This window comes from Geotrypetes seraphini, chromosome 9, assembly GCF_902459505.1.
Source record: "Geotrypetes seraphini chromosome 9, aGeoSer1.1, whole genome shotgun sequence".
NCBI lineage: Eukaryota > Metazoa > Chordata > Amphibia > Gymnophiona > Dermophiidae > Geotrypetes > Geotrypetes seraphini.
This window is the reverse complement of record NC_047092.1, coordinates 124,235,145-124,256,325: the sequence shown is the minus strand read 5'-3', so window position 1 is coordinate 124,256,325 and position 21,181 is coordinate 124,235,145. Positions and strand designations below refer to the sequence as shown.

Genomic DNA, 21,181 nt, shown 5'->3' with positions numbered 1-21,181 from the left:
CAAATAATAGACACGTGAGAATGGTGGTAACATTTCTTCTGATACTTCTAGGATTTCCATTAAATATCTCTTAAGCATTTCTCTTGGATTTACAATTTCTAGTTTAGGAAAGTTAACTAGCCTTAAGTTATTACTACGAGAATTGTTCTCAAGCATTTCAACTTTCCTTCTCAAGTTGGTATTGTCTTTAATTAAAGTCTCTTGAAGTTGTTTAGATGTAAATATTTCCTTTTCAATTTTTTGAATAGATGCATCTGAGTCAGACAATTCTTTTCTTAAATCTTTAAGTTCTTTTGTTTGTTTTGTAATTTTCCCTTCCAGGTATTGAAATTTAGGCATAGTAGACTTTACAAAACCAGCAATTAAATCCCATAAAGAATCTAAGGTTACAACTTCAGGTTTAACCAAAGAAATTGGAGTTTGTGAGATAGTAGAGTGCTCACCATTCTGTAGAGACTCTTTGAGGCCTGTCTCCTGGATATCGCCCCCTTGTAAAGTTGGATTCTCCTCAGGCATATTCGTTAGAGCTCCTTGAGTATGAGCACCAACCTTCAAACCTTCTCCCAGATCAAATCTTGCCTCTGAGGGAGAGAACACCACCGACTCCGGGGTTTCCCCACCCCTGGGAGAACTGGTAACCTGAGGTTGTGGGGGCGGGGCCCTTGCATCGGGGCTCAGTGTAACATCGTGCCCTGGAGGAACAACTACGGGTTCACCTCCCTGTGTCCTCAGCGGGGCGCCTTCCGACGCCCGGGAAACCTCCTGCACTCGCCTCAAAAGCTGTTCAATGTTGCCCAGAGAGGGAACCTCGGGACGCCGCGAGACAGCAGCAGTGTTCCGTCCTCTTCTCTTAGGCATACTTGTGAGTATCCATGAAACCCTTTTCAGGGTTCAATACTAAGAAATTCGTTAATTTGTGAACAAGCCCGACGCGAGCAGCTCAGCGCGTCTAGCTTGAAGCAGCCATCTTGGATCAAGTTGCCACAAGTCCGCCCCTTTTTTTTCATTTGTGTAAAAGTATTTAGTGATTCACTTACCTGAGGGCTTATACTTATCTGGGGGCTTTGATCACCCTCCCTCAACGATTCTAGTTTAAAGCCCTCTTCAATAGGTTAGCTAGACTGCTGCTGAAGACACTTCTTCCATTCTTTGCTCAGCAGCCCTTGGAAAATTATCCCATGGTCTAGGAAGCTGAAACGTTTTTGATGAGCTCTTTGCTTTGGTTTTAAGTAGCACTTTTCTCTCCACATATCAGTTTTTCCATGTATCTACCACCATAGGACTTTTAGGGACCCCTGAAGAAGACACTGTGTCGAAACGCGGACTGTGTTGGGTCCTGCGCTACCAGCCAACTAGGTCCTTTAGGTTTTATATGTGGATTATTTTATTTTTACATGGATTGTTTAATTGTATATTTGGAACTTTGATTCTTTTATTAAAGACCATCTCAGGATCATCGTCACTCCACAGTGTTTTTTTTTAAATTTTTATAGAATTCTACAACACAAGTTCAAACAGACAATAGCAGAACAGTTTTATACAAGTAAGACGAAAACCTATAGGGCAGGGAAATGGAATGTTGGATTTATCTTATGCCAGCAGATATCCTGAGTTTTTTCTGTTAAAAAAATTGCTATTTATGAAACTATCATTCCTTTGTGCATTCATCTGAGGTAAGCTTATAAGCTGAGTGGAATATATAAAAAGATACCCATTCACTTAGGGAGAGAAGCAGTGGCGTACCTAGGGTATGTGGCACCCGGGGCCCATCATTTTTTGACACCCCCCCCCCCCTCATGTAAAATTTTTTTTTTTTTTTTTTTTTTGCAATAACCATGAAATGGAATAAATGGTCAGAATAGAAACAGGCAGTGAAAATTTTCTTTTTTTTTTTTTTTTTTTTTTCCAAAGTATTTTTATTGAGAATGGCAAAAGGTCCAGACAAGCAACCATGGTCTGTACAGAAACTTATACATTATCAAAAAGAACACAGAATGAGAGTAACAGCAACAACAAGCATGAACAAGCCTCTCCCAAGAGAAAATTGCCAATGAGAGGCATAGCAATACACAACAAAAGGCCAAAACTTGGGGCAAGCAAACAAATCCCACCCCAGAACCCACAAGAATAATAAGCCGGACTAGACCCTCAGCCATATTTTATAATGAAAAAAACCCCCACAAGCAACAACACCCAGACCGCTCACCAGACACACCAATCCGCACAACAAGCACCCAAGAAACACCCAGCCACCACCCAGACAAAACTACCAGACACACCTACCCCACCAAGCCCAGACCCAACCCCCCCTCCCCAGAGAGTGCAAGCACAAAGTGGACCGTGAAAAGGGCAGCTGCAGAAGTGGAAAGCCCCAGATAAGTAGGTTAGCTAAAGAAAGCCCACAGATAGAAGAAATCAGGATAACAGAAGTTCCAACAAATGCTCCCACAGAAAATTTTCTTTTATTGAACCTCATTTATGTAACCATTATTCCAAACATAACATAACATAAATTATGTCTGAATTGTCATGACATCAGAAGTACATATGGAGTAGTTGCAGGTGATGCTTGGGACAGTTCTGATTATGTTAGTTTGGTTTTATGTGTTTTTTTAATAGAAGGGTTTTTATTTCTTTTTTTAAGGTTTTGTAGTTTGTGGTCGAGGTCAATAGGTTGTAGAGTTGGGGGTCAAGTGTTGCAGCTCGAATGGCTAGGAGGTTGTCGAACAGTTTTTTTTCTTTTGACGTTTTTGGTTGGAGGGTGTGTGAATGGTGCGTGAGTTCTCCTATGTCTGTTTGAAGTGGATTGAATTATTTAGCTGAAGAAATTAGTTACCCCCCCCATTCCACACACATTAATTCTCTTCCATTTTTGTTCCCATTATAAAAAAACACTGATAAGTTCCCAGGAAAAAAATACATTAAAATAAGAAGTGAAAACAAAGGCCCCTACAGATGAGAACATAACATAAGAATAGCCTAACTGGGTCACACCAATGGTCCATCATGCCCAGTAGCCCATTCTCATGGTAGCCAATAGTGCTGCCCGATTCAGAGAAAAATATTTCATTCGATCCGATTCACCCTGTTGAATCGATTTTTCGATTAGATTCACTGTTAATGACACCGCTTTTTAAGTTTAAACAAAGTATAACAATAAATTTCACAACAACAATAAATTTCACAAAGTACTTAAAAAAAAAAAAATCACATTTTTCCATTAAAGCAGTTCTGGAGACATTTGCTTGAACAGTCTTTTTTCCCAGTCCATAAGCAAGCAATATGAAAAAGATTTCCTTAATTATCTACTCAAACATTTTTGCTATTTACTTTCATTGTACCTATACTATTATTCAGTAGAAAAAATGGACTTAACTGTGCAGGAAATGAATCTCCTCATACACCCACCATATAGTGCAAAAATGTGCAAAGGTCTGTTTTTTTCTTTCGATCACTACATAGCCTAATGCCACACAAGCAGCGCTGTTACAAACATATTCTGAAGGTCAATGCTAAGGTTGACAAAGTTTCCTTCCTTGGACCAGAAGGAGATACTGACAAACCACTGGAAGAGATTCTAAAACAACTACCCAGAAATAACACCCAAAGACCCACTCAGTGTGTGAACCAGTTGAGTGGAGTGGACTAACTGGGGGTGGAAATGGGCCCAGAGTTTGCTCAGCAGAATTTCCCAGACTACCTCTTCCTCTCAACACACTGACATGCTACCACCACCACCAACACTAGGAACACCTCACCGAGTATGCCAGCAATGCTTATAAACTTTATAAAACACATTATTATATTTTCTTATAAAGCATATATTTTAACTGAACTCAGCCTTGCCATTCACAAAAATAGAAAAGTTCCCATTTCAAGCTGTCTCATGTACACTTTTCAAATCTAACATATTGTAATCACAAAACAGAAAATAAAATTATTTTTTCTACCTTTTGTTCTCTGATCAATATTCAAATCTTGTTGGTCCCAGGCTCTTGTTGTCTTGCTTGCCAGGGTCTCCTTTCTCCGTGCTAACCATCCGTCTGCCATCTCTGTTCTCCCCTTCCGTTTCCCTTCCCTCTCCCGGAGTTCTGGCATCTTTCCTTTTTTTTGTCTCCATCCACAGATTCACCTTTTCTCAACTCCCCACCACCCCAGGATCCACCATCTCTCCCTTTCTGTTCCCAACTATCCTCCTATCCAGTATCTCTATCCCCCCTCCACACCATCCCCTGTTTCCAAGTTCTCTCCCTTTCTGTTCCTTCCCTCCCTAAATCCCATTATGCACCATCTCTCTCCCCCTCCTCTGTTTTTAGACCCATTATTTCTAACCCCCAAAGTCTGGCATATGCATGTATCTTTGAACCCCCCCTTCCCTCTCTCCCTCTGTGTACTTTTACACCAGGACCCCCCCTCCCCCGAAGGTCTGTCCCCCCTCCGAAGGGCTACACCCCACCCCTGAAGACCTGCACCCCCCGAAGGACTTTACCTCCCACCCGAAGGTCTGTCCCCCTCTGAAGGCCTAAACCCCACCCCTGAAGGACTGCACCCCCCCCCAAAGGCCTGCACTCCCTTGAAGGTCTGCACCCCCCCGAAGGCCTGTCCCCCCCTTGAAGGCCTGTCCCACCCCCTTGTAGGCCTGTCCCCGCTTTAAGGCCTGCCTGCCTGCCTTTCCCCCCCTTGAAGGCCTGTCTCCCCCTTGAAGGCCTGCACCCCCCTTGAAGGCCTGCACCCCCCCTTGAAGGCCTGTCCCCCCCCTTGTAGGCCTGTCCCCCCCCCTTGTAGGCCTGTCCCCCCCCTTGTAGGCCTGTCCCCCCCTTGAAGGCCTGCCTGCCTTTCCCCCCTTGAAGGTCTGCACCCCCCCGAAGGCCTGGCCCCCCCTTGAAGGCCTGTCCCACCCCCTTGTAGGCCTGTCCCCCCTTTAAGGCCTGCCTGCCTGCCTTTCCCCCCCTTGAAGGCCTGTCTCCCCCTTGAAGGCCTGCACCCCCCTTGAAGGCCTGCACCCCCCCTTGAAGGCCTGTCCCCCCCCTTGTAGGCCTGTCCCCCCCTTGTAGGCCTGTCCCCCCCCCTTGTAGGCCTGTCCCCCCCTTGAAGGCCTGCCTGCCTTTCCCCCCTTGAAGGCCTGCACCCCCTTGAAGGTCTGCACCCCCCCAAAGGCCTACACCCCCCCCCGAAGGTCTGCACCCCCCTGAAGGCCTGCCTGCCCCCCTTGAAGGCCTGCACCCCTTGAATGTCTGCACCCCCCCCCCCGAAGGCCTGTCCCCCCTTGAAGGCCTGCCTGCCTGCCTGTCACCCCCCTCCCCCTTGAAAGCCTGCTTGCCTGCCCGCCCGCCCCACCCTGAAGGCCTGATGCCCCGACCCACCCCGAAGGACCGCTCGCCCCCCTGGCCTCCCCGCACCACCTATGAACAGCCGCAGCAGGATCGCGAAGTCAGCGTCGGGTACCAGCCCTAAGGGGGTGTTCCCGGCCTTGCCGTTCAGTCCCCCGCCACCCCCGAAGGACCGCTCGCCCCCCTGGCCTCCCCGCACCACCTATGAACAGCCGCAGCAGGATCGCGAAGTCAGCGTCAGCGATCCCTGCTGCTTCCTGCGCCACGGTCCCGCCCCTCCTCTGACGTCAGAGGAGGGGCGGGATCGCGTCGTAGGAAGCAGCGCAGGGATGCTGACGCTGACTTCGCGATCCTGCTGCGGCTGTTCATAGGTGGTGCGGGGAGGCCAGGGGGGCGAGCGGTCCTTCGGGGGTGGCGGGGGACTGAACGGCAAGGCCGGGAACACCCCCTTAGGGCTGGTACCCGGGGCGGCCCGCCCCCCCCGCCCCCCCCCCTAGGTACGCCACTGGAGAGAAGGAGTCTGTATCTAGTAGAAAAGAGGAGATCATTGTTGAAAAGGAAAACCATTTACAGTATTTAGTAATCCTTTGAGGCTGTCTAACCAGATACAAGACTGGAACTCTACTACTAGCGCCAGTTACATCTTGTGTTTCCCCACCAGTGGAGGTCATATCAATAAAACAGTACATACAAATAGTAATAAAAAATGCATGCTATTGAAAAAAAAATCTACAAATCTTAAGGAAGTCAAAGACGCTGTTGTCTATTCACAGCAGTTAATACTAATCATCTCCTTCTTACCTAGCCTATTGGCAATTCCTGTTTTTACAGTGTCCGTCCAAATGTGACTAATCCGGTTTTCATGTTCTGGCTTTGCCAAGATGACTATCCGGATGCTCCATAGAGTCTGAATTGTTATCTGGTAAAGAAAACAAACAAACAGCAAACTGGTTTGTGAATGGTGAGTTAATTGATCTATGCAGATCGTATCTGTTCAGGTGTTCGGACACTTACTAATGCAATCTGATCTACTGTTTCATGCATTAATGTTCATCTGGTTATACTGGAACTGCTCTTATTTATAGCTTACCCAACATCTCACTAACATGTCTGCAGCTGAAGCAGAATACAGCTGTTACGATGCAATGGGGCTAATTTAAAAAAAATAAAAATAAAAATGCAGATATCCCAAAAACGGCATAAACTGGCATTTAGACATTCTAATTGCCGGGACATCCAAGTGCCAGTTTTCAAAACTGTCTTTCTGGTTTTTTTGTAAGGTGTTCCAGCCTCTGTGTATCCAAAACTCCATGGGGGCAAATTGGAGCCATGCTATGGGTGGGCTTAGACTTGGGCACCCATAATCAAAAAACATAAACATTCAAAAAGCATCCTAAATCAGGACCTGGACATCCTAATTGCCAGGACATCCAAGTGCCAATAATCAAAATCATATTTTTGTACATCTAGCAAGGTATTCCAGCCTCTGTTCATTCAGAGCACGAGACGAGCATGGTGGAGGCATGCTTTGGGCAGTGTCAAGAGTGGGTTAGACATGGACATCTTGCAGCAATAATCAAACATTTTGCAAAACATCCTGGACGGAACTTATACATTTAGAACTAGAACTGTTTTAGAAAGCTCTAAGTGCCACAAAGGTGCCCAAACTGACCAGATGACCACTGCACGCATCAAGGTAAGACACCCCCACACTCCCCCATTGCTCACTGATCCCCTTCCATCACACAAAAATGAAAACAAAAAGATACATACCTGTCTCTAAAACAGCAGCATCTGGGATGAGGCATCCTAGTAGAACTGCACACAGGTGTTTTAAGTAGCCTAGTGGGTGGGCTAATGAACCATAGAGACGAAGACCCAGGCCCATAAGCCATTCTAACCACTACATTTATGGTGGAAAGTGTAAACCCACTAAAATCCTAATATACTGCCATTTAGGGGCCATCTGTGTAGCATCCGCTGAAAATCAGGGGCGGGAGATTCCATGGTGACACTAGGAAGTACTTCGTCACTGAAAGGGTGGTCGACCGTTGGAATGATCTTCCACTTCAGGTAGTTAAGGCCAGTAACGTGACTGACTTTAAGATCAAATGGGATCAACACGTGGGCTCATTTCAAAGAGGTACTTAAAGGGGAGGGTTATTTGAGTGGGCAGACTTGTTGGGCCGTGGGCCCTTTTCTGCCGTCATGTTCTATGTTTCTATAAAGGCTATTGGGGTGGTAGACAGGTGGGTATAGTAGGCTTTGGGGGGAGTTTTGGAGGGCTCAGCATAAATTATAAAGGCTATATGGTGAGATATACAGCCAACTCCCTTTATGTAAAGTTCACAGCAGTGCCTCACTGCTCTGCTGCTGGCTCCTTATTTGCACAAATGGTCCGGATTTGAACGTTTGAAATTGGATGTTTTTGTGGTTGAAAATGATGAACAAAGTTGGACATCATATTGCCAATGGGGGTGGAGGAGAGAGGAAGAAAAGTTGGACTCATGAAGGGACAGAGAGAGATGTTGGTCCAGAGGAGAGTCAGAAAGAAATATAGGATGCACAGTCATCAGGAAGTGCAACCAGAGACTCATGAAATCACCAGACAACAAAGGTAGGAAAAATGATTTTATTTTCAATTTAGTGATCGAAATGTGTCAGTTTTGAGAATTTATATCTGCTGTCTATTACATTACATTAGTGATTTCTATTCTGCCAATACCTTGCGGTTCAAAGCGGATTACATAAAAGTTTTCAGAAATTACATAAAAGTTTACAAGAATAACATAAGATATGTCGTAAGAGTTACATATGAATTACCAAAGAGTTGTCGAGATCTTAAGGTGATAAATGTTTGGGTAATAAGAATTACCAGAGAGTTGTTGAGATCTAAGGTGGTAAGTGTTGGGTAAATAGAGGCATTTAGCATTAGTTGGGTAGTTGGGGGCATATTAGAGTATATTAAGGGTATGGAGTGGGTAGGTGGGGTTTGAGTAGGAACTGGTCGTGTTAGATAGGTTTTATGTATTTTTTGAAGAATAGGGTTTTAGTATCTTTCTTGAAGGTTTTGTAGTCTGTGGTCGATGACAACAGAGTGGTGATTTGTCTGTCCAGTTTAGCTGCTTTGGTGGCTATTAGGTTGTCATATAATTTTCCTCGTTTAACATTTTTGGTTGGTGGATGTGTGAATAATGAGTGGGTTCTCCTGTGCCTGATTGAGGTGGATTGGGTTAGTCGGTTATTCCAGTAGGTTGGGCTTTCTCTGTTAATAGCTTTGAATAGTAGGCAGTAGAATTTGCTTGTATTGGGAGTCATGGTATGCTTCTGTGATGTGGTCATAGTTTTTCAATGAGTAGATGAGTCTTAGGGCTGTATTTTGTTTAGTTTGTAATTGTTTTATCATGGTCGCTATACATAGGAGGTATAGTATGTTGCAGTAGTCTATTAGTCCAAGGATAAGGGATTGTACCAAAAGTAGGAATTGTTAGCTGTCAAAGAATTTTCGGATTTGTCTTAGATTTCTCATGGTCATGAATGATGCTTTTATTACTTTGTTGATTTGTGGTTGCATGGTACAGCCTCTGTCAATAAGTACTGTCAATAAGTACTGAGTGGCATTGCATATTTTAAAGTCATTTGCCTGACCTCTTGAAAAAAAAATGAATATAAATGATAATTAAGATTTTCTCTGCATAGAGTATGCTTTGTGTTTTTTGGGTGGGGGTATTCAGTTGATATTTGTTAGACTTAGGGGGTGCTTGGCTTGAAGAACTTGAAAAACACTTTTCCAAATGAGGTCTCACCAGAGTTTTATACAGCAGCATCAATACCTCCTTTTTCTTACTGACAATTCCTCTCCCTATGCATCCCAGCATCCTTCTAGCTCTCGCCTTCGCTTTTTCAACTTGTTTGGCCACCCTAAGATAATCACATACTATCACACAAAAGTCCTGCTCCTCTTTCATGCTCATTCTTCACCCCCTAAACTGTACCATTCCCTTCGGTTTCTGCAGCTCAGATGCATGACCTTGCATTTTTTAGTATTAAATCTTAGCTGCCAAATTTGAGATCATTCCTCAAGCTTCACTAGGTCCTTCCTCATGTTTTCCATACCATCAAGGGTGGATGCCTATGTGGAACACTGTCAAAGGCTTTGCTATAATCTTAATACACCACATCTAACACACTCCCTCTATCCAATTTTCTGGTCACCCACTCAAAAATATTGATCAGATTTGTCTGACAAGATGTACCTGTGGAGAATCCATGTTGCTTCAGGTCTCATAATTCAAAGGAGTCCAGAAACGTCATTATTCCCTGTTTTAAAAATGTTTCCATTAATTTACTTACAAAGAAGTCAGACTTATTGACCTGTAGTTCCTTACTTCTTTCTTACTTCCACTTTTATGGAAAGGGACCACATCCGCCCTTCTCCAATCTTGCAGTACTACACCTGACTCTAGAGAAGCATTAAAAAGATCAGCCAGTAGAGCTGCCAGAACGTCCCTCAGATGTACTCCCATCTGACCCCATCACTTTATCCATCTTTAGTTTAGCAAGCTCTTTACTAATACAGTCCTCTGAAAATCACTGATGATGTCATTAGTGAAGTGGCAGAGGGAAGGCCGCGGCGGGGAAGGCCATGAAGCAGCCCATTTAATGCACTGCTGTTTTGGGAGGCCTTGGAGCGGTGGGATTCTGCTGCACAGGGGAATGGGAGAGAGGGACAGAAAGATGCTGCAGAGGAGTTGGGGAGTGTTTGGGACATACGGGAGGAGCTTTGGGGGTTGATCTTAACTAGGGCTTATTTTTGGGGTCGGCGGGAGGGTAGAGGGCAGGAAGGAGGAATCTCTAGCAGTAGTTTCAGCGGGCGGGTGAAGGACAGGAAGGAGGGATTCCTGGTGGCAGCTTCGGCGGACGGCTGGAGGGCAGGAAGGAGGGATCCCCGGTGGCGGCTTCGGCGGGCAGGTGGAAGGCAGGAAGGAGGGATCCCCGGTGGCAGCTTCGGCGGGTAGGCAGACAATATTCTTGGTGGTAGCCAGTGCTGCATACCCCCAACAAGCAGCTTGCATACCCCTAAGGATACGCATACTGCGTGTTGAGAAACACTGATTTAGAATATTGTATACAATTCTGGAGATCACATTTTCAAAAAGATATAAATAGGATGGAGTCGGTCCAGAGGAAGACAACTAAAATGGTTGGTGATGTACAACAGTGTTCTTCAACCTTTTAATACCTATGGACTGGTGGAAATAAAAGAATTATTTTGTGGACCGGCTCCAGTCCGTGGACGGTGGTTGAAGAACACTGGGCTAAGTTGTGGCCCAGACCCCGCCCCATAATAGTACTAATTGTAACACCATTTTTTCCATTCATTTTTCATATATACACACACACACAGAATATAATCTTATTAACAACACATAATGATTAACTACAAAATTAAACTACACAAAGCATACTGTATGCTTCTCAACATTCATTGCTATCAGAACACAGATAACTCCTATGCAAATACGGGACCAAAAACTAAAAGTACTAATGTATACAAACAAATCCTAAGATGCAAGTCTCTGCATGCAGAACAAGAAACAAATGCATTTCTTCCTGAACAGTGCAAAATATAGACAGCAGATGAAAATTCTCAAAATTGACACAATTCAATCAGTAAATTGACACAATTCAAAAATAAAATCATTCCCCCTACCTTTGTTGTCTCCCTCCCTCCATGCTGTGCCTTAACTTCTGGCTTGCTCCCGCCTGGCCTTTTTATGCCGCCTCCGGTGTTATCATCGGGCCGGCTCACTCTTCCTCACTGATGCAGTGCACAAAAGTGCGGGTAGTGGCTCCTCGTGCATCACGTGCTTCATCCGGAAGCCTTCCCTATGATGTTGTGACATCAGAGAGAAGGCTTCTGGTTCAGGCGCAGGATGCGTGTAAGAGCCGCGGCCCATGGCTTCGTGCACTGCAGCAGTGAGGAAGAGGGAGCCGGCCTGAAGATAATGCCGTATCGGTTGCACCGCAGACCGGCAGCTGAAGAACACTGTCTCAGGCCCGATGCACGTGCCGGCCCTGTGGACCGGCAGGAAATTTCTGCGGATCAACACCAGTCCGTGGACCGGAAGTTGAAGAACACTGGTCTACAACATAAGGGACAGACTTAAAGATCTCAATATGTATACTTTGGAGGAAAGGTGGGAGAGAGGAGATATGATAGAAACATTTAAATACCTATGTGGCATAAATATGCATGAGGCTCCAAAATGAGAGGGCATAGAATTAGTTTAAGAGGTAATCTAAGGAAATAGTTTTTTACAGAAAGTGTTGTGGATGTGTGGAATAGTCTCACTGGAGAGGTGGTGGAGACAAAGACTGTGGCTGAATTTTAGAAAGCGTGGGACAGGCACTTAGGATCTCTTAGGGAGAGGAGAATATAGTGGATGCTGCAGATGGGCAGACTGGATAGACCATGTGGTACTCCATTGCCCCAGGTACAAAACTTAGATTTTAAGCCCACTAGTGATAGAGCTAGTATCTGCATATAATGTGTACAGCGCTGTGTATGCCTAGTAATCTAATCTAATCTAATTTAATCCTTGATTTTATATACCGGATCATTCCCCACAGGGACTCGACCCTGTTAACAAAACATAGTGTTAAAGATCCATAATGAACAATAAAAATGGAAGAATCAGTAGATATCAACATTCAATTATCAACTGAGGGTTCTATCAATTATCTATAAGATATTTCGTAAACAGATATGCTATAGAAATGATTAATAGTAGTAGTAGTAGATTTGGAGAGCATGTAAGTCTACGCTTCACTGGGTGGCAGTGATAGATGACTCCCTAAAACAAGAAAACCCCTCGTGGTCCCCATGCAAGCCCCCCCCCTCATCCATTCCTTACGTCTTATCATGGTCCCTTATTCCCTCTCCCACCTTTCCTCCAAAATATATCAATTGAGATCTTTAAGTTTTTCCCATACACCTTATGATGTAGACCACCAACCGTTTTAGTAGCCTTCCTTTGGATCAATTCCATCCTGTTTATATCTTTTTGGAAGTGCGGTCTCCAGAATTGTACACAATATTCTAAATAAGGTCTCACCAGATTTTTATATAGGGGCATCAATACCTCCTTTTCCCTACCGGCCATTCCTCTCCATATGCATCCATGCATTCTCCTAGCTTTCACCGTTTCCTTTGCAACCTGTTTGGCTACCTTAAGGTCATCACATACTATCACACCCAAGTCCCACTCCTCTTTTGTGCACAAAAGTTCTTCACCTCTTAAATTGTACCATTCCCTCGAGTTTTTGTAGCATAACCTTGCATTTCTTAGTATTAAATCTTAGCTGTCAAATTTTAGACCATTCCTCAAGCTTCACTAGGTCCTTTCTCATGTTATCACACCATACAAGTATGTCCACCATCCTGCTGAATACTGATTTTATGAGGGGTAATTCTATAACGCTGCACCTAAATATAAGCACTAAAGACTATATTCAGTAAATAGCACCTGTAGAAGGATTTATGGTTCACTTAGCAGTATTATAAACACGTTACGTTTCTGTTAAGTGGTCTAGAGAAAACCATAACCTTATTCAAGTTCAAATATCATGGTCTAATTATACGACACAAAACCCAGGCTAATGAGAAATATCTTTATTATGAAAATAGAAAAATATAATTCACAAGCCAGCTGCAGAATCTAAATATTGTTCAAAATATCTAATTACACAAATGAAACTCAGTACATGATTATCACAATCTAATGGTTAGACAACTAAGTAAAACTTCTTGTTAAACACACACTATTCCTTATAATAATAATCCCTGATTAGCAAATGATTATATTATCACCCAGATAACTTTTCAACCCTTTACCTTTATCAATGATTCCTATCTAATTCCCAAGCTAATAAAAGTAATTTCCGTATGCTCACCCTTAATTAGCCTCTCCGGCACAATTAGGTGGAAGAAAACTTCGTGTCAGCTGGAAGACGTCAGGAATACCGTTGTAAAAGTTACACGTGTTGAAGATCCTTGATGAGGCTATAAATCATCAGCAATAAGTTCCGTTTATCTGTGCTAAGTTCAGAACAGTTTTTAAATGTCCGAATTTCTATCTCTTAGGCAGAGAATCACACAAGGTAACTTACAGGTCTAATTATTGAAAGAAAAAGTTTACAATTAGAACATCTGTGAGCAGATCTGAGCTTCCCCGGACCTTATCACAGACTAACTAATTATTAATTAATTAGCACCTTTCTTTTCTTGAATCTCATCAGATGACTTCCTCGGACCAATCCAGAAACAGAACTTGATGAATAGCCTTTCTGTATAAAGTATCATGTATGCTGGAAGACCCAGGGCCGTTAGACAGATAAGAACAGAATAATTTCTTCAAGATTCACACTGTCCCATTATTAAAGCACAGATGAATGCCCTTGAATAGCAACATTCGGGTACATCCCCATAATGCATCATTCTTCTTACTTCTTGCAAAATTCATGCTGGAAAGTTGCTTGCAGAGAGATATTCTTGAAACAATGGTTCAGGCTTGATGACATCATGGAGGCCTAACCTTCAGGTGTGAATACGGAAATATCCCTACAGTCCCCCCTTTTGGAGGAGAAATAACTTCAATGGAGTCTATTTCACCTTCAACCTAACTAAGTAGGAAAGGATCGACAAGACCCAAGGTGATACAAAAATGCATAAACATAAGCAATACCATATAAATCAGCGATAAATCAAAGATATCAATACTCAATGGATAATAATCATAAAGGCAAGGGCAACATATGTGAACCCAACCAAATAAATGAATAAAATCACTGAATAATGGCAATATATGATAAAATCAAAAATCATAACTACTTAGCAAGGCACAAAAGGTATGCCAAAGCAAAAGTTAAGACAGATAGATCATAATCAAAAATACGGCTAGCATAATTACTCTTTCATAGCCGCAATGAAATCATGCATTCTTAAGTCAGTATGTGATGGTTTCTGTTGAATAAGACGTCTAATCCGGATGGTCTCATAGAGTGCAAAAACAGAGAACCCAAATAAGAGAACCCACAAGATGGCAAAAATTGGAATAACAACAGTGATAAAAAGATCAATACTGCGGGAATCAACAACTTCATGTACATTGGAGGAGCCAATATGAAAGTCCTCAATATGAAGCTTATCATTATCAACTTTCAGTTTAATGGTGTGGGAAGGTTTTGTCATCAAATATTGTTCCACTTCAAGGGTAAAGTTGATGGAATGTCCACGGAAAACATCCAAGATTTCCAATTCAGTTTCAGTAGGAGTAGAGTCCAAATGGAAAAGAGAAACATCGAAAGAAGATATGCTGGAGCAAGATCTGGAACGGGAAGAGGAAGAAACCAGGAGAATCTTGAAGGACAACACGGGACTGTGGACCAGGATCGATTACTTTGGTACCAACGCCAATCAGCAGGACAACCAGGAACAGCATCGGCAGAACTCGTTTCGCCATCTGAAAAACAGAAAAGAGAGAGAACAGCCTAGGCTGTTGCTAGGTTAATGTCTTCATCACAACAATGGTTTCATCCTGGGCAAATTTACTGGGATGACATGGTCTCAGTTGATTAATGTGGACCCATTTAAGGACATCTGCACCTGGAGAATTTGATTTGATGCGAATTTGATAGGCCACAGGTGAAGCTTTTTCCACTATAGGGAATGGACCATGCCAACTTAGCAAAAATTTACTTTCTTTGGCCTTGGTTTTGCCAAAATTGTAATAGAATACCTTGTCGCCAATTTGGTATTCCTTTGTGGTAGTCCTATGATCATAATAGGCTTTTCTACCTTTAGCAGCAATTTCCAGATTTTTCTGGGCAAAGGAAAATGCACCCTGTAAATGTTTACGTAAATGGGTGACATATTCATGAGCAGTAGTAGCACTAGAAAGATTTACATCATTAGTTCTATACAACAAATGAATTGGTAATGTCATTTCTCTACCTGTCATCATTTCAAAAGGCGTCACCCCCGTAGAACGGTGAGGCGTGGCACGAATAGCCATCAGTACCAAAGGTAACTTCATGTCCCAATTCTTACCAGAGGTAGACACGTACTTCTTCAGGATCGTGATGATGGTACGATTCGCTCTTTCCACTTGTCCCGATGATTGAGGGTGGTAAGCTATGTGCAATTTACTTTTCACTCCGAGCATCTTCCACATGTGTCGCATCACATCCGCAGTGAAATGTGATCCTTGGTCTGAGTCCACTCTCATGGGCAAACCCCACCTACTGAACACATGATTCAGTAACAAGGTAGCGGTAGTCTCTGCCGTACAATTGGGTGCAGGCAAGCACTCAATCCACTTTGTAAACAAACAAGTGACAGTCAACATATACTTATTACCTCGGGAGGAACGGACCACTGGGCCAATCCAGTCAATCTGGATGTCGGACCAGGGCATGACCAAACCCTTCTTTCTCAAGGGTGCTCGGTGAAGTGGTGTAGAGGGTTGAAATTGGCAACAAGTCAAGCAACCTCTCGTATATAACTGCACATCTTGCCGCATATGAGGCCAATAGGCCACTTGCTTCAGTGTCTCATAGGTAACTTCTTCACCTCTATGTCCTGCACAAGGTTCATCATGGGCATGTTGCAACATGATTCCTCGATATGCACGGGGTACAACCCACTGCACAATACCATGCTTACTCGTCCGAGTGAGCAGGTTCTGATGAATCGAAAATTTCTCTCTGGAGGTGTAGAGTATCCTAAGTTCTTCATCCTTCTGATCGTCTTCAGACAATGGATGATCCTGTGGATTCTGTATGAAGTTATAGAACTTTCCCAGGATAAGATCGGTCTTCTGAGCGGTTACAAGATCAAAGGAAGGAATATCATTACCCCACTGCACTACAGGTGTTTCAGCTACCTGTTTAGCTTGGCGTCGAGTAATAGCATGTACCATTGAAAACAACTCTTCAGGGCATTGCCATAGTTCACCTGACAAAGCACCTTCTTTGGCCAGTTGATCCGCAAGGTCATTTCCGATCTTGTCATGACTATTAACTTTAGCATGACCTTTCACTTTCTTCCAGTAGATGTTCATGTCATTGTCTCGTACCAATTGATCTAAGGCTAGAATCAAGTCGCCATGATGGACAGGCTTTCCTTTGGAATTTAACATGTCCTTCTTTTTCCACACGGGTAAGTGAGACACAAAGTTTTGACGCACATAATCAGAATCTGTACAGATAATCAGTTCTGGGATCCCCTTCTGTACCGCAGACTGTACAGCGACCAAGGCTGCTACAATCTCTGCGTATTGGTTGGTTTTAGCACCCAATCTATACTTCAAGGTTTCCATGGGTGTGTCGACATTCCACACTACACCTACTCCTGCGACCAAATTATGGGTCGAGGTCTGGTGGAAGGCACAGCCATCTACGTAGACTTGAGGTATATTGGCACATAGCTGTTCATCGTAAAGATGATGACGATGGGGTTCCTCCTCTTCTGGTGGAACTTCAGGTTCCGGTATACCTGTAAGAGAATCTTGTTCTGTACAATCATGCAATTCTGCTATCCCTTGGGCTACTGTGTTACGATGTTTCAGTGCATACTTTACCTGTAAAGGCCATCCTTGGAGAGCCAAAGTCCATGAGACTATTCGGCTATTGGAGACACGACCAGTCTTGATCTTGTCACTACCCAAGAAACTAATGGGTTGATGACAAGTCTCTACAATGAGTTTTTCTCCTTGGATATAACTCCGAAAATGTTGAAGAGCCCAAACAGTTGACAGTAGAGCTTTCTCACATTCAGAATACTTCTTCTCTACATCGGTGAAGCCTTTGCTTGCATAGGCCACCACACGCTTGTCAGAGTCGTATTTCTGGTACAGGACAGCACTCATAGAGTGTTTGGAGAATCCTAGGTCGATGAAGAATTCACGACCACTCTCAGGGTAGGCCAAGCAAGGAAAGCTACTAAGCTGATCTTTCATCTCTTGCATAGCATCTTCCTGTTCAGGACCCCACGTCCAAGGTACATCCTTCTTTAGTAAGGCAACCAAGGGTCTAGAGATCTCTGCATACTGATCTATGAACTGTCGAGAATAATTGCATATTCCTAAAAATGAACGAAGTTCCGTCAAATTGGTAGGTTTCCTCAACTGTTGTAGGGCCTGTATCCTTTTCTTCTGTGGTCGAAGACCTTCAGAGGAAATGTCATACCCTAAATAATTCAGAGATGTTCGGCACCATTGACCTTTGGCAAGGGTCAATTTAGCTCCTGCATTTTGCAATTGTTGGAACACATGTTCTACCTCTTCCAGGTGTTTCTGAAAGGTGGGACTCTTGATCAGGATGTCATCCACATAGACTAGAGTTCCTCGAGCTTCCGCATCTGGAAGGGCTTTATGGAGAAATATATTGAACTCAGCTGGAGAGTTCAGAAAACCAAAAGGTGTTCTATTCCACGTGTACTGTTTCTTCCCAAAGGTAAATGCTAGTTTGTATTGATCCGGTGGATGTACAGGAACTGTCCAAAATCCAGAAGCTAAATCCAAGCTGGTAAAATACTTAGCTCCTTTGATGGTAGTCAAGCTCTGGTCAAGATGGGCCATAGGCCACCTAGACAAGGGTACCCGCTTGTTTAGCTGTCGGTAGTCCAAGGCAATTCTCCAACTGTTATTCTTCTTCAGGATTGGCCACAAGGGTGAGTTGTATGTACTGTTGCAAAGCCTAATGATACCCCTAGTTTCCAGGGTATCAAGTATCTCTTGCACGGACTCATACGAGGCCAAAGGAATCTTATACTGACGTACGAAGACGGGCTTACTGTGGAGATCCGTAGGAATCTTGGTCACATGTAGATCAGTCAGTCCAGTGTCATAAGAATCCACTGCAAAAAGGTCTCGATACTTGTACAACAACTGTGTGAACTGAGCCTTTTCTTCATCAGAAGAGCACGCATCAGCAAGGTCCACTTGTTCCTTTACCATAGCATCAAACTTTGAAAAAGGTTGGTTGGAAGAGATTTCCACTTGGTCCTCAATCTGTTCTTGCAAAGATGAAAACTCAATGGCATTCACCGCTTTAGATTGATCAGACAGAGCTAACTTCCTGGATAAAATCAAAAAATCATTCTCCACTGTTACATGGGAAGTCGTTGCATCATATGGCCAAAGGAAGTCCAGTGAAATGAGTCCTTTAGGTGAGGTAAAAATATGGTCCAGTATATCCCCCCCCTGGCAGGGGTCAACAATGGAAGACAAGCTGCCAATGATAGGCAATGTTACCTCAACATCAGGAAAAGATTCACCCACTAGAAAACCCAAATGTTCTCCAGCGGAGAGAAAGACTTCCGTAGGTTGAGCATTGACAATCAATACATGGAAAGAAGAGGTAGGTACTTCAAGACATGGTAAAGCACCTAAAGAAAGACCATGCTCGAGAAAAGAGGAATTCGGGTTGAAAAAGCCAATATCATCAAGCATGCGTTGACCATGGGCCAAACGAAGAGGTAGAGCAAAATCCTGCACAAGGCCAGGAATCTTGACGTCTTCAGCACAAACCACTTCACAAACTTGAGGAAGAAGTTGTCCAGCCTTCAAACCATCCATCAGGTCCACATTTTCTACCGGGGTGCCTTGCAATCTGCTCCAAAGCACACCGTTCACCAAATCAACGTAGACTCCTAGACGAACAAGACATTCTGATCCCAAACACAAGGAGGTGTGTAGGCCTTTCACCACAGAAAAGTGATGAGTGAAAGTCTTAGAACCCAGGGTCAGCGGAAGGCTACAAACCCCAACAAGAGGCTTGACCCCCTGACCTTGTATAGGTAGGTGAGTAGAGTGGCGCCGAACAAACGGAACTGATGTGGTTCGCTGAAGTTGACAGTAAAAAGATTCACTAATCATGGAGATGTCACTCTGGAGTAGCAGTTGAGCTTGAACTGGGACAGAACCGTGCAGGTGAACATCAACAAACAAGTCAGTATCATCCTGGTGAAGTACAGCCAGTAGACGAGGATGAGAGGTCAAAGAACTGGAAACAGATGAGGTCGGGTCTTGGACAGTCTCTTGAGGTGGATCTGGCACGGGGAACGTAGACTTCAGAACAATCTCCAAATGGTCAGCCTGGAGAACAATGTCAGATATTTGTTCCTTGGGAACGCTGACAATCTCACGGTCTGTGGGACCCCCTTCTGGAACATTGGCATACCGTAGCTCCAAAATGTGTGGATCCGCTGAACGCAGGAAATTTATTCGAATTGAAGTATCGTTTCGTTCCACAGTACTGGTAACCTGGGGAAGGCGTGTAGTCGGTACCTTTCCAAAAGGAAGGGGGGACTGTAGGGATATTTCCGTATTCACACCTGAAGGTTAGGCCTCCATGATGTCATCAAGCCTGAACCATTGTTTCAAGAATATCTCTCTGCAAGCAACTTTCCAGCATGAATTTTGCAAGAAGTAAGAAGAATGATGCATTATGGGGATGAACCCGAATGTTGCTATTCAAGGGCATTCATCTGTGCTTTAATAATGGGACAGTGTGAATCTTGAAGAAATTATTCTGTTCTTATCTGTCTAACGGCCCTGGGTCTTCCAGCATACATGATACTTTATACAGAAAGGCTATTCATCAAGTTCTGTTTCTGGATTGGTCCGAGGAAGTCATCTGATGAGATTCAAGAAAAGAAAGGTGCTAATTAATTAATAATTAGTTAGTCTGTGATAAGGTCCGGGGAAGCTCAGATCTGCTCACAGATGTTCTAATTGTAAACTTTTTCTTTCAATAATTAGACCTGTAAGTTACCTTGTGTGATTCTCTGCCTAAGAGATAGAAATTCGGACATTTAAAAACTGTTCTGAACTTAGCACAGATAAACGGAACTTATTGCTGATGATTTATAGCCTCATCAAGGATCTTCAACACGTGTAACTTTTACAACGGTATTCCTGACGTCTTCCAGCTGACACGAAGTTTTCTTCCACCTAATTGTGCCGGAGAGGCTAATTAAGGGTGAGCATACGGAAATTACTTTTATTAGCTTGGGAATTAGATAGGAATCATTGATAAAGGTAAAGGGTTGAAAAGTTATCTGGGTGATAATATAATCATTTGCTAATCAGGGATTATTATTATAAGGAATAGTGTGTGTTTAACAAGAAGTTTTACTTAGTTGTCTAACCATTAGATTGTGATAATCATGTACTGAGTTTCATTTGTGTAATTAGATATTTTGAACAATATTTAGATTCTGCAGCTGGCTTGTGAATTATATTTTTCTATTTTCATAATAAAGATATTTCTCATTAGCCTGGGTTTTGTGTCGTATAATTAGACCATGATATTTGAACTTGAATAAGGTTATGGTTTTCTCTAGACCACTTAACAGAAACGTAACGTGTTTATAATACTGCTAAGTGAACATGTAGCACCGGGATCCATGCCCAAATTTGGATATAAGGATTTAACCCAATTAAAACCTGGTATAAATTCTCACATGTAAACCAGGCATGGATCCTCTGAAGTCTATCATAATGTGCGTCTCTTTAGTGAATGCCTTGACCCACCCTTGCTCCTCCCATGGCCATGTCCCCTTTTCAATAGCATACTAAAAGATTTCGGCACCCATCTTCATAGAATGTGTGCACAAAACCAAATTGTTGCCAATTAATGCCAATAATTGATTTTTAGTGCCCACTGGCATTAAACCCAGAAATTCAATGCTGGGCCACATCTGGTTACCAGCATTAAATTTATCCCAGGACAAGCAGGCAGGTATTCTCACTAGTGGGTGATGTCATCAGACAGAGCCCCGGTAC

General features: G+C 43.3%; 1 protein-coding gene across 1 annotated transcript in view; it reads right to left on the bottom strand.

The window, feature by feature from the left end:
- Nucleotides 1-21,181, bottom strand: part of INPP5D (inositol polyphosphate-5-phosphatase D) — a 377,227-nt gene that overhangs the window by 140,397 nt on the left and 215,649 nt on the right. Inside the window, exon 13 of the mRNA XM_033958845.1 lies at nucleotides 6,132-6,249. Coding sequence (XP_033814736.1) covers nucleotides 6,132-6,249 — 118 coding nt within the window. The remainder of the gene's footprint in view (nucleotides 1-6,131; nucleotides 6,250-21,181) is intronic.